This window comes from Diospyros lotus, chromosome 6, assembly GCF_014633365.1.
Source record: "Diospyros lotus cultivar Yz01 chromosome 6, ASM1463336v1, whole genome shotgun sequence".
Classification (NCBI taxonomy): domain Eukaryota; kingdom Viridiplantae; phylum Streptophyta; class Magnoliopsida; order Ericales; family Ebenaceae; genus Diospyros; species Diospyros lotus.
In genome coordinates this window covers 6,310,268-6,325,008 of record NC_068343.1, presented here as the reverse complement: position 1 = coordinate 6,325,008, position 14,741 = coordinate 6,310,268, and the positions used below count along the sequence as shown (strand labels likewise).

The window sequence follows — 14,741 nt, the reverse complement described above, 5'->3', positions numbered from 1 at the left end:
CAATCATTGTAATAGTTTAGATAAATAATATTTTTTTATAATTTTATTTTTAATTATAAAATATTTTTCTTAGCTATTTTATTCGTTAATAAGAACCTTTTATAATTAAAAATAAATTATAATAAATATATTTCATTTAAAAATAAGATATTAAATAATAAGTTACCAAGTGAATTGTATAAATAGAGTGATCGAGAAAACGATATGTTGGATTTGTATCGATGGGTTATGAGTTCGATTCTCGTCCTACAATGTGAGGCAAAATTTTATATTTGTAATTTACTTCATCTGTTGAAATCGAAAACACAAGTGATGGAAAAATACGATCATCCTAAAAATAAAATAAAATTTTAATTAAATTAAAATAATCAAACTAAATTTGTTAAAATTGACAGTTTGGTTTTGTTCAATTTATACAGCAATTCGTTTGATTTTTAAATTTGAATTTTTTAATTATTTCAATTTAATTTGGGTCTTTATTAAAAAAATTAAAATAATTGAACTAATTAAAATTATGTCATTTTTACCAAATTAAGAAATAGAAAAAGACGTATCGAGTAAAACTGCAAAAGAATAAGCTATTTAATATAACAAAAAGGGTTATTTTTGGTTATTTTTATTTTTTTAAAATTTCTTTGATTTTTCAATTTGAGTAACTATTCAGTGAATTCTGTTTGGTTTTCAAAAAAAGATTCAATTTATGCAATTCAGTCAATATCAAAAGACAACAAAAATAAAATGGTATAAGAGTCTTTTGGACTATCAATCTACTGATAAAGATACAAATTTAAAAACTTTATTCATAGAGTTACTGAAATATATTTATAAAAAAAAATATCACAAGTTTGCATCAATTAAAAATCCCTTAATCAAATAAAAATCACTTTATAAGCTCTTTATGATTTGTAAACAGATCAAAAATCTTATAAGCTCTTCAAAGGTTTTCTTTACACCAAATGCCATTATGAATAAGTTTATTAACTTTATTTTATTTTATTATTTAAACAATTTCTTAGGGATAATTTTTACGAACCATCCTTACAATTTAGTGAAATTGAACCGACACCACTATGTTTATAGTTAGTTGATTCTGCAAAATTGACCATTTTATCTTTGATATAAAATTAACTTATATTTTTTTCTCTCTTATTCCTTATTTTCTACTTTGTATTGCCATTAATCAATTATTGTCTTTTCTTTTTTTATTTATTTACATCTTCTTGTCTTATAATTATTTTTATCATACTTAAAAAACTTCATTATTCTCCTAGGGGCATAATTGAGTGGCAAATAGGCAGATTGAAAGCTTGTCTGGAGACTCTCAGTGTGGGTTCGATTCTTGAGAAAAACAGAATGTTTCCTTTTGGAGAAGGATCTTAAGAGTAATATTAATAGTGTTAAGATTTACCACCCTGGTCACTCGAGTACATCTCTCGATTTATTTCTTTAATATAATTCTAGAGGCAAGGTGGCTAAGAAGCTAATAATAGAGCGTAATTAAAACAAAATCTTTATTATTGTTGATGGCACTTTAGGGTTTGTGTGAGGAGTTGTTAGTTTTAAGAATAAATTTATTTATCTATTTCTCTTATTTTTTTTATTTGTTATTGATTATTTCTTAAATAAAAAATAGGTAGTTTGATGAAACCTCATGGTCTTGATTATTTACGTCTTTATGAAAGATTAAACCAATAATGTGTTCATTTATTTGAAACTTATTTTTGAGTTCAATCTGTTTATTGCCTCCAACCTAGAAATAGGCTTCAAGGACGTATCCAAAATGATAATATTAATCGACTCTAAATTTGGTGATGGTGGTGATCAATGTTAACTATCACTAAATGATTTTTTTTTAATTACATAAAAAGAGAATAGGAGGACAATTTAAGAGCTATTCTATTTCTGTTTTTAATTTTAAATTTATTTTTAATTTTGGGTTTTGAATGTCTATTTTTAGATTAGTGAAAATGTATTTTTTTTTTGTCTGTAGCATTTTTTACGTTTTAAAAATTCTAAGTGTGTTTGTGATGAAAACAGTTAAAATAATTTTTTATTGTTTTGAATTTTTTTTATATATATATATTTATTTTTAAAAATATAAAAATAAACATGTTTTCACAAAACTGAAAATGGTATGAAAGCAGGGCCTTAGGAATTAAACAAAATATAATTATTTATTAATGATAAAAAAATAATTCACGATCATCAAATTTAGGAAAGATACATGTTAATTTTAAGAATACAAAGATAATTAATGTAATTTAAGTAAATCTCATTAATTTTTTTTTTTGGTTTTTTAATAACTGGCAACCCTTGTGGCCCCTTTAAAATTGGCCACTTGTGCGAATTGCCAGCCCGGCCCTTAATAAGGGCTATAGGGGATAGGGCTGTGCCGGCCCGATCCTTGGGGTAAGGCCGGGCCCAACCAGTTTGCCCTCCTGACACAGTTTGTCCGAACCGCTACAAAGAAGACCCTAACCGCCTTTTAAGCTTTGCCCGACCCGGATCGGGTCCGGTTCACTGGCTTTCAGTTTCATCTCCACCCGCTTCCCCGAATCAACAGGTATCCATAGCCGTGAATTGGAGAGCTAAGAACAGGGCGCAAACTATACGAGAGAGAGAGAGAGAGAGAGAGAGAGAGAGAGAGAGAGTATTTTCAAATGTTCAGAACCATCTCATTTCAAATACGATCGCCTCTCAGGTCTCTGTCTCAAACCCTAACCTACTTGCCACAACTGTCCTTGCAATATTCAATCCCAACCCAGGCTCCGCTCAAAATTCTGACCGAGCCGTCACACTTAACCTCTTCAAATGCATTACTTTCAACTCTGTCTTCCCCGTTCTCGCCCTCGCTGCCGCTTCAGAGGCGTGACGATGCGCAGGCGGACCAGTACAATAAAGACCCCACTGGGCCTCCGAGGCTGTTCGTGGTGCAGCCGCGTCTCCGGCCGGAACCCGTCCTGCAGGCGAAGCTCGATGAAGCTTTGAACCTGGCCAATTCGCTCGAAGAACAGCGCGACGGCTTCTTCGACACTGACTTTTGGGAGAAAGATTTGCCCCCGCATATTGTTGTTCAAAACCCAGCTGCCCGATCGCCTCGCGCAGGTCAACCATTCAAATCAAGTTTGTGTTTTCAATTTTGTGCTTATGTTAAAAGTTATTGACTTCCGTGATATGTACTTAATCGTGCCTGCGTCTATTTTTCCATCTTTGGAGGAATGATTAGGTGGAGACTTTGGGGAAGCAGTTCCCTTTTGGGAAACGAGAAGTGAAGAACTTAATCGTGTGCTATTGGCGTTGCTTAGATAATTTATTTTGAGGATGTTGGTTTCACGACTAGCTTTAGAAATCATTTTAATTAGCTTCAATTGAAATGGGAGCGATCATATGCTCTTGAGCAGTTAGCTGCTTATATACATTTCCATATATATTCTGTCTGCTTTCTAGTTCTAGTTGAACTTGATTAGCACTAAATGCAATATTGAATTTGAATGGCCTTTATTTTGCATGAGACTAGTTGGATGCAATTGATGACACCTTGTTTCTTTAAGGTGCCAAAAGCGTAGTTGGCAATTGAAAATGATGGCTTTGGAGACTAGAAACATTATACTGCCTTCTCATTTGAGCTTTGGATCTGGAAATATACGTACTTGTTTCACTTTATATAATGTGCAGTATTGCATTAACATGTCTGGTTTTTGGATGGGCAGATACATATTTTGGACCAGGCACAGTAGATATAGTTAAATGTCATCTGAATGCTGTGGAATCAGAAGTAAGGGACCATATGTTTATTCATTATAATATGGATTTCCCTGTCTAAATACATCTCTTGATAGCTTATTTCCATTGACATTTAATCGTGGCACGTTTAGTAGGGAGGAGTTGATGCTGTGTTTGTAAATGCTATTCTAACTGGGATTCAACAGCGGAATTTGGAGGCAAGTTTACTGTGCATTTTCTCTCCACTTTGTGCAGGCAGAGAACCTTACTGCCTCGTTGTCTTTCATAAGATATCACCAGATTGTTGGTTTCATATTCTTGTATTCACTCAAAATGGCAGCGGGCATGGGACAAACCCGTTCTCGATCGTGTGGGCCTCATCATAGAGATATTTAACGCACATGCCTACACAAAGGAGGCAAGGCTGCAGGTAGTCTTTCAGTTTTATTACACATCTAAATCTAGTTGTCTTAGCATTGACACACGACACTGAATATTTGTTGCTTGCTTATCCCATCTTCAATGTTTCAGTCTGAGTTAGCTGCTCTAACGTATAAGAGGTCCAGACTTGTGCGTGTACGTGGACCTGATGGTCGCTATACTTTTGGAGCTGTTGGAGAGGCTGAAGTTGTTAGTGCTCGAGGGTGAGTTTTTTCCTAAATGTCCAAATCAAATAAGATTAGCTATTATGACATAAGTTCTAAATCTTAACTCCTCAGAGCATATGGTAAAGGACCTGGGAGAGATGTTCCAGATATTGTTAAAATAATATGCCAAGTTAACAAGCACAAATGAATGGCTTAGTTTTTCTGCTGAGACCATAGACAATTTGCATCATTGGATTCAGGGTATGTGTGATAATAACATGATTTTGTCTTTTTTATTATGCATGTTTGGAGAAAGTAATCACTATATTATTTTTAATTTTATCACCTGGACAACAAGGTCTTCTTTGTGAATGGAAGGTCACAGGTTCAGGATGTGAAAACAGCCTCTTGCAAAGCAATGGTAAGGCTGCATGCCAAGATGGTCCTACATTGACCCAAAAGAATAGAGAGCCTTGTGCACTAGAAATGCCTTTTTTTACTTGTTCTTCATGTGTGTAGATAATACATTGAATTTAGCTTTTTTTATAGAGGATCCTTTTTGTGAGGAAGCTTTCCATGGACGATATGATGGGGGAGGGTGTAGAGCTATTTGGAAGAAGCAATAATGTTGTATATTAATCATATGATGAAATGCAGTTTATGATAGTCTGATTGCCTTGTTCATTTGCAAATACCAGCTATTCAACTTGCATTAGGGCTTCCAATGTGCTTGTGTTGTATTTTTCTTTTTTAAATCTTTTCTTTAAAGATCTTTTTTTTTTTTTTTTTTTCAATTTTTAACTAAGGGATTGATGTATTCATGGACACAATGGTTTTCCGTAATAGTTCTTGCTAGCCAGTTGCTTGTCTTCCATGTTAGCAAATATAGGCTCTGAATTTGTTTATTTCACGTGCATTCTAACTCAACTACATCTGATAATTTTGAATGACAGTACATTACTCAATCCTGCACAAATGACAATGCAAAAGTGTAGCACGCCACCATTTGTTTTTGTATTTTTATAAGCATGAGCACTGGTGCTGTATTGCCTGTATTTTTACTTTTGTTTCTTTGAGTTCTTGTCTAGCTGGCCAGCTCTTTTTTGGTGCCTCCATATATATTCTATATTCTTTCTTATGATTTTCCTAGGTGAGTTTTCTCCTTTTGCAAATGTGGGTTAGGTTGCCACTTGGGATCAGGCACCATTTCGTCTAAAAGATTGGTATTTTCAGAATCAGATTTATGTAGATGCACACTTGGGTTACAGATGAGATGAGTGTTAGTGTACATTTTTATAGGTGTGCTTAAGTTAATTTAGTGTCAGTTGCATTGGAAGAGTTATGACATGTGCTGCTATCCCTTACAGGAGAGGAAGTGGAGGACGTGGTTTCATTAGTGGTGCTGGTGAAACTGAGCTTCAGCTACAACGGCGAAGGTCTGCTTCTTGTCACTTCTGAAGTTATTGTAGTTGTTGATAATAATACTATTCTTGCAACATGATTATTGTTCTATAATGCTCCTTGCATATGCAGCATATCAGCAGAAATCAACTCTTCCTTTTACAAATCTTTTAACAGCTTTCATATTTATATTTCATGAAATTAGTATTCTTGGGTTTGGTTGACCTTAGATGCAACTACTTCTGTTAAGAAAATACAGCAACTGTTGTGCTTGATGCATCCTTATGTTTGAATTCAATTCAATGCAATTCAATCGCGTGCAAGTGATAGGCTCCATTATAGTATGAAAATCATGTTATCTAATAATAACACATTTTTCAAACTTGGACAATGTTAATTTACGGAGTGGATTTGAAAGACTAAAAAAGAACCCAATCTTTTCTATTTATCAGGAAAAGAGACATGGGTTGGTGTAGGCTCAATCCATTTCACATCCCCCCATTGGCTGGTTCCTTTTATCAAAAAACATTTGTGAAGCTGATCAATTCAGTGTTTGAATTCCAAATTTTAATGAAAATATTCAGTTCCTTTTTGGATGACAATGCTGGCTCAATAGATCCTCAAGCCAAAGGCCTTACATGTGTTTTTGCGTGACAGACAGTTTAGTGAGTGTTATTTGTTCTTTACATAATATAAATAAAATTTGTTATTGGAGAAAATGAACATTCTGACAACAAAACCACCCCCTGATATGTACTGAGTTTATGGTTTCTCCGTGGTACTGAATTTAGATTTTGGATAACCGTCATTTACTATCCTCTGCACTGGAGTTTGAACTTGAATCTTAGTGCACAACTACTTGTAGTTCAACCTATCAAATTATAATGACCATAGTTCTGAAAGGCGCGAGGCGCAAAGGGTCCTGGAACCTGAGGCGCGAGGCGCACGAGGCGAGGCGGGCCTTTGCGAAGCGAGGCGCACCTTTTAGAAAAAAAACTAAAAATCTTGTAAAATCATAAAAAACTATCAAATTATCAATAATAACACATGCATATCATTAATGTTTCATTATCTTCAAATTCTAAACTAACAACATCAAAGTTAATTCATTCATCATACAATTTCCAAACTAGAAACATCATCAAAGTTCAAACTTAAAGTCTCAAACTCAAACAAGTACCAACCATCGTGCAAAGTTCTAAACAAACATATAAACACTACAAGTCCACAATCAATAAAGAAGTTTTAATCATCATCATCATCATACCCTTCACCAAATTGAAAATCATCATCTTACGGTGCCATATTTTGCTCATCCTTGATTCCTTGTTATTTTACTTCTTTTGCATGTGCTCTCCAATCTCTTGTTTTATTGATGGAGGACATTTTGGAATAGCTTTAGTATTCTCCACAATCAATAAACACTACAAGTCCACAATCAAGAAAATGCTTTCATTTTTAAAAATGCTATTTTTCTAGGTTTGGAAGATTAGCGCATTTTTTCTAAGTCTGGAAGATTAGGGCATTATAAGGAGACATATAAGAAAATGTTTTCATTTTGAAAAACTAACTCCCGGTATTTTGATAGTTAATATTCATTGTTGTTAAAATGATTTTTAATGAATTTTTCAAGAAATAGTAGGTATGTATTTTGGGGGTGGTAAAATCGCTAAATCCTGAATTTGTACTAAAATCAAAATTCTATTTTCTTATTGTTATGGATTTTGATTTTTTAGATATTTTTATTGAATCCAAATGGGGGTACTTTCTTATTTACATTTATGTATTAAAGTAAATGGAAGGTAAAATATAAATAAAAGAAAATGTGGACATTTACTTAAACTAAAGAAATGTAAATAAGTAGTGATGTATACATGCTGAAACTGAGAAGAGGGGATGCTGGAGAGGAGAGAAAGAAATGATGCAGGCAGGATGCAGGCGCGGTTTTCATGAGGCGCGCCTAGGCGCGCCTCAGCGCCTCACCTTGCAAGGCGCGCGCCTTGCAGAAACCGCCTCGCCTCAGCCCAGGCGAGGCGCCAAACTGGCGCCTTGCGCCTAGGCGCACCTTTAATAACTATGATAATGACAATACATGTTGCCTTATATAGAGAAAATAAATTATAAAAAATAATAAAAACTAAATAGCCCAATAATTTGTCATGTGTTGTGCTCAGCCATATAAATTTCCAACTGTTGGTGATAGCAGATTCCTGAGAGTCCTATTAAATGGAGACTTTTATCTCTATCTTCTCTTAGTATTTATCCATATGTATTATCAGTTTTCAGTTTCTTATTTTCTATTTCATTGTATTTTGTAAACTGATCTCTTCCTACAAATTAGGAGAGATATTAGGGAGTAGTATTGAAATAGGAGTCTTTAGGGTCCAAAAATGTATGTCTATAAGAAAGCCCTTGTATTAGTTTTCCTATATACGAAGAATTACATTGATTTCTTCTACATGATATCAGAGCCTCGTTAATAGATTGATACAATAAACTCTAGTGCCTTCATTGCACAACTCAAGTGCCTTCATTGCACCGTCACTGTTCACCGTCATCGTCACTGTTCACGTAGAAACACCTTTGTCCGGCCATCGCTTTCTAGCACCGCCACCACTATTGGGTTCGCTGTCATTAGATCGGCCGACCACCAGAGAACCACCGCCATTGGAGTCCACACGCGCCTCCCCATGCGTCGCTGTTAGTTTGCTTCCGACTTCACACGCTGGCGCATGAAGGAGCGTCTGTAGCCCTTTCGCTTCCAGCTGCTCCAGATCTGATCTCCAGCGTCTCTCTAGCCCATCCTTGGTGTCAAAATCTTCCATTGTTGAGTGCTTCTTCCTTCCATTGCGCCTGCCTTCATTGCCAATTTTTTCCTTCTTCCATCAATAAGTGATCTCGGAAGCCTTTGACAATATGACAGAGACATCCGAGGTAAACCCTGTATCCTCCATTCCTTCTCTAATCGGTAGGATTGATGAAGAGTTAGCAATTCGACAGCCATAGGAGTAGAATCTATCGGATTTAAATATCTGATTATGCTAGGAGAAGGAATTAGATCATGTGCTCAACATCCCATGTCCAATTATTTATCCTATCATCGCCTATCATCTAGCCACTGAGGGTTTCTCTCTTCATTGGATGCTATTGTTATCCCAACATCAGTAGAAGAAGTTCTAAAGAACCCTAAGTGGAAAGAAGCTATGCTAGAGGAGATGTGGGCACTTAACAAAAATCATACTTGGGATCTCGTGGCCAAACCCAAAGGTGTTAAGCTAGTTGGCTGTCGGTGGATATTTAATGTGAAATTCAAAGCTGATGGTACTCTTGACCAGTACAAGGCAAGGTTGGTTGCCAAGGGCTACACCCAATCCTATGGCATTGATTACCTTGAAACTTTTGCCTCGGTCGCAAAGATGACTTATGTTAGGGTTCTTATTTCATTGGTAGCAATACATGGGTGGCAACTCTAGCAATTTGATGTGAAAAATGCATTCTTGCCTGGGGATTTAGAGAAGGATATATATATGGAACTACCTCTTGGTTTTCACCAGGAAGGGGGAGGAAGAGTATGTAGACTTAAAAAGGCCCTTTATGGGCTAAAGCAATCTCCGCGTGCTTGGTTCGGCCAGTTTTCTAAAGCTATGCTATTTATGGGATATCATCAAAGCAGGGGGGATCATACCCTCTTTATCAAGCATCATGGTGATTTGATGATAGTTTTACTTGTATATGTGGATGATATTGTGGTTATTGGTAATGATACTGCTGAACAGGTAATCTTAAAGTAGAACTTGGCTAAAGAATTTGAAATTAAAGAACTTGGGGTGCTGAAATATTTCTTGAGCATTGAGGTTGCATACTCAAAAGATGGCATATTCTTGTCACAAAGAAAGTATATTATGGACTTACTTATAGAAATAGGGCTTCTAGGAGGAAAAGGATCTAGCATACCAGTGGATCCGAACCTAAAGTTGCAAGCAAATACCAAAGATGAGGTGATAGATAAAGGGAGGTTTTAATGTCTGGTGGGTAGGGTGATTTATCTCTCACATACTAGACCTGATATAGCATTTGCAGTGAGCCTTGTAAGTCAATTTATGCATAATCCCTCCTCGGAACATATGCAAGTAGTAAGGAGGATTTTGAATTATCTTAAAACTACACCAGGTAAGAGAATCTTATTTACCCCAGGAGATGTTTTAAAGATTCAAGGATATGTGGATGCTGACTATGGGGGGTCTCTAGTTGATAGGATATCCACAACTGGGTATTGTGTGTTCCTAGGGAGTAATCTGGTATCTTGGAGAAGCAAGAAGCAAGAAGTTGTAGCAAAATCAAGTGCAGAGGCTGAGTTTCGAGCTATGGCTCTAGGAGTATGCGAACTTCTATGGTTGCAAATAGTACTAGAAGATTTAAAAATTCCAGTACAGAGACCCATTGTGTTATATCTAGGGTTGCTGGAACTAATTTCTTGGATAGAAATTCTACCACACTTACTCTCACACACTCACGGATTTGATCTAAGGAACAGATTTAATAGAATCAACAGAAAATAAAATAGAAAACAAAATTAAACTAAACAAGAAACACAAACCACACATCCACAAGAACATCAAGATTATCCTGGTTCATGCCATGTGAATGGCACTACATCCAGCCTCTAAGATCCTCCTGAGAGCAGTCTTTATTTCCAGAAAATGATCAGTACAGTAGCGGCCCTTCTCTCCCTCCCTTCTATTCCCGAGCGCTCCAATTGTTTTCCCCCAAGATTACAAAGCTAACAGCCCTAGCCTTTCTCTCAGAAACAATTAGCACTCGTTACAAACAGAAAAATCAGAACTCTCTCTCCATTTGCTACCCCTTGCCCTCTATTTATAATAGGAGGCAGAACCCCAATGAAGACTTTCAAATATTTACAGTTTACACCCCCAACTTATCACTAATTACAGTTTGGGTTACAACTTCTATTTAATACCTCATTGGCCCTCAAAAAACACTGCCATAACTGATCTTATTTAACCTATACTCTAGACAACATTTTAACACATTGAGTTGCTATGTGATAACCAATCAGTGATCAGTATAGCTCATAATCCGGTCCAACATGACTGGACAAAACATATTGAGATTGATTATCATTTCCTCAAAGAAAAGCTTGATTCAGGTCTCCTCAATAACTCATATGTGCCATCAAGATGTCAAATGGCTGATATTCTAACAAAAGGATTGCCTACCGCACAGTTTGAAAACCTAGTATCCAAGCTAGGGATGAGTGATATATATTCCCTAGCTTGAGGAGGAGTGTTGGCGATAGCAGATTCCTGAGAGTCCTATAAAAGGGAGACTTTGATCTCTATCTTCTCTTAGTACTTATCCATATTTATTATCACTTTTCAGTTTCTTATTTTCTATTTCATTGTATTTTGTAAACTGATCTCTTCCTACAAATTAGGAGAGATATTAGGGAGTAGAATTGAAGTAGGAGTCTTTAGGGTCCAAGAGTGTATGTCTATAAGAAAGCTTTTGTATCAGTTTTCCTATATACGAAGAATTAGATTGATTTCTTCTACACCAACCTTCACACATTAAGAAATTTATTGCTTGCTACCTGTTGATGCTGTACTAAATGAGATTTTGTGCTGGAATTTAATGCAGTGTTTTCATGGACATCAAAAACAATGACTTTATATATGCATATCTTTATTGAAGCAAATGGAATGTCAAAATATGTAAATTTCTGCGGTTGATGTTCCTGGCCAAATAAAGAGCTTGCATTGGTCCCATGGGCATTTCTCAAGGATTGTTTTTTTGGAACCAATTGCTGTGATACGCTGATGTTTGTTGTTGAATTGAGACGATTGCTTATATATGTACTCAATCTGGTCTAGCTGAGAGCTTGTTCTGTACCGGCGTATGATTTCTTTTGGGTTTTTGAAAGGGATTTTTCATTTCCCTTGTGTATGAGAGTATGCATGTGGTGAATACTCTCTCACATGGCCATTTTCATTCTGTTTGACTAATTTGTGAGAAACTAGCTACGTGTTTACTGGTTTGAATACTTTTTTGATTACATGCATTAGTGTTGCTTTAGTAACATTATCATTGCAGAATTTTAGAACGACGAAAACAGTTATTGTCTGAAATAAAAGAGGTTCGTCGTACTCGAGCTTTGCAACGGGCTGCTCGCAGGAGGCATGGAGGTGAAAATGGTCAAGGCATGGCTACAGTTGCTGTTGTTGGGTACACAAATGCTGTAGGTGGTCAAAATCTGCAGCTAATAAATTACATTTTATTAGCAAAATGGCATGATGTATTTAAGTATTTGTGACTGTATTCTTTTTCTTTTTCAGGGGAAATCAACATTAGTTAGTGCGCTCTCAAACAGTGATTTGTACAGTGATGACCGGTAAGTTACGAAGTTGACAAACCTTGTATTCTGATTTTGATACATTATCTTATTTATTTATTTTCTTTCATGTGTAGTCCCCTACCACGTTCTCTCCATCTGCATTCTTGATTGATAAGTCTAGCAAATTTTTTTATTTCTGACTAATGTTCCATCTTGGCTTGAATTTACACTATGCAGATTGTTTGCAACAGTTGATCCAAAACTAAGAAGTGTAATTCTGCCATCAGGGTAATATGATCATTGTTGAATGTTGAGGTCTAATTTGGTTCTTCATTTGAAGTATGAAAAGACAAGTTCCTGTTTAGTTATATGGAATAATGATGATGAGTAAAACTTACCTATTTGGATTTAATTGCATAATATCCAGGAGAAAAGTGCTTTTCAGTGACACTGTGGGTTTTATATCAGATTTGCCTGTGCAGGTATCTATAAATTTTATGTTACTTCTGCAGTCAGTAATCATTTTGAGTCTCCTTACTTAGGAGAAGCAATATATTTTGTTTGTAGTTGGTGGAAGCATTTCATGCAACCTTGGAAGAAGTAGTGGAAGCTGACCTGCTTGTGGTATTGAGATTCCCTACTTCTCTTACTCTTCTTATTAATTTGTTTGTTTATATTCTGTTACCTTTATAATTTTCCACTACTTTGCTTCTGCGGGAAGCTGTTTTAAGTTGAGTAAAATCCGTAAAACCATTTTGAATAAATATTAGGTATGGACAATCATAAGCAATATGCTGACTCGCCATCCTTCTCTACTTGTTTACTTTTTAGCTTACAGGTAGTACCAATTCTTGCCTTGCATTTCATAAGCAATTGGCTGATTTCCCATCCCTATACTTGCCTTCTGGCACTTTCACCGTGGAAATTGATATGATATGCTGCTATGTCATTCATTTGCATAATTCTTGTCATGTTGTCATAGTCATCTTTGAAACATATATGTATCAGTAACCAAACAAGTTCTTTTACAAGCTATGATTATGTTTGCAGCATGTGTTAGACTCCAATGCACCCAATCTTGATGAGCATCGGGAAATTGTGCTGCAAGTTCTTAAGCAGATAGGAGTATTAGAGGAGAAGCTTCAGAGTATGATTGAAGTTTGGAATAAGGTACCATCACAACCCCTCCCCCCCCCCCCCCCCCCCCCCCCCTTCTATAAGAGATATAAAGTAACTGAAGAAAAGAGTTAAGAGTTCCAAAATCATTTAAGTTCTAACACTTGGAATTCAGATTGATATCCAAGAGGAGGTGGGCGCTGATGAATGCATGCATGACAGTGAAGACAATGAAATGCAAAGTTTCTCAGGTGGAGAAAGCAATGATGAAGCATCGGAGCTATCATCTAGAGATGCTGTTGATTATGATGATGAAAATCATGATGATATCGTAGCTGAGCCATCATCAGGAGATCATGGAGAGCCCATCGGTGACCAACAAAGTGACTCTGATAGTTGGCTCTTATCAGGGGATGAGGAAGACACTTTAGGTGAGATGGGATGGGATACTATAAACAACCAACAAAGTATGTTGTCTGAGGACTCGAGGAAAATTGGGAAAAACTTACACTCGCTGTCACAATCTGTTCCACATGTCAAAACGTCTGCTATAACGGGTGTTGGCTTACAAGAGTTGCTAGAGCTTATTGACTCTAAATTAGAGTCGCCGAATGTGATAGAGAGGAATATGCTTGATCGCAAATGGAGGCCCCCTAGAACAGAAGATTCTGGCACTGCAGTTGAAGGGTAGCCTGATATATGCCATCCTAGCTTGTTTTCTCTTTCACGCAACAATGAACTCTCTGCTTTTATCTGGCCTGGGTTCTGATGGTACTCCTCCTGTGCAACAAGATTTTTCTTCAAGGATCCTAAAGTATCTCTTCAAGTGCACCTATTTGTTTTCTCACCACTATTGATTTTTTTCTTTTCTTTTTCTTTTTCCCTGTTTGATTAATTTTTGGTTTTTGATGAACATTGTTCATCAGCAATTGTGTTTGTGTTTCATTTTTTTAGCACATAGATGTCATTTACGTAAGTTAAAAAGAGTATCCTTCCAATAGTCGCTGTCAATAACTCTTCATTGAGTTGCACAGATACACTGATGTATGTAGGTGTACCCGTTTGAAGGTTCTGGGCTACATCCCAATCTCACTTGTTCGAATTTTGTTGAATTTACGTTTCTTTTGAGAGTTAAGAAAGAGCATGATGCTTGATCCGATTTTGATAATGAATCATTATCCTTGTACTTGTAGGTATGTTCACCTTTGTCTAACTTATTAGTAAAGATTGAGCAATTTCCTCTTTTACAAATTATTTTAGATAGTAATTTTGTTACCAATTTCAAAATTTTCAAATAAAATGGATATTGAGTCAATAATAATAATAATAAATTAATGTTTAAATAATCCAATTCATTGTTAAAATTCGTTAACTGTAATTTTTTATGTTGACTTTTTACAGAGTCAAATGAAAATGAAGCCTTAACAATTTGGATGTGATTGTCAAAATTAGCAAAACCGAATAAATTAATTTGCATTTGCAGGCCAGGCCCCTACTGCTACTAAATCCTACTAAATAAAGAAGGAAAAATGTTATTTGTACATAAGTTTTTGTACAGAATG

At 35.8% G+C, this 14,741-nt stretch overlaps 1 protein-coding gene across 1 annotated transcript; it reads left to right on the top strand.

The window, feature by feature from the left end:
• The first annotated feature begins 2,557 nt into the window (after window positions 1-2,557).
• On the top strand, window positions 2,558-14,318 carry LOC127804093 (GTP-binding protein At3g49725, chloroplastic). The gene is made up of 13 exons (XM_052340823.1): window positions 2,558-3,105; window positions 3,711-3,775; window positions 3,879-3,941; window positions 4,064-4,153; window positions 4,255-4,367; window positions 5,678-5,746; window positions 11,823-11,967; window positions 12,065-12,120; window positions 12,301-12,351; window positions 12,491-12,545; window positions 12,631-12,687; window positions 13,114-13,233; window positions 13,355-14,318. The coding sequence occupies exons 1-13, from the start codon at window positions 2,661-2,663 to the stop codon at window positions 13,868-13,870; spliced, it is 1,845 nt and encodes a 614-aa protein (XP_052196783.1). The 5' UTR covers window positions 2,558-2,660; the 3' UTR covers window positions 13,871-14,318.
• The last annotated feature ends 423 nt before the right edge of the window (window positions 14,319-14,741 follow it).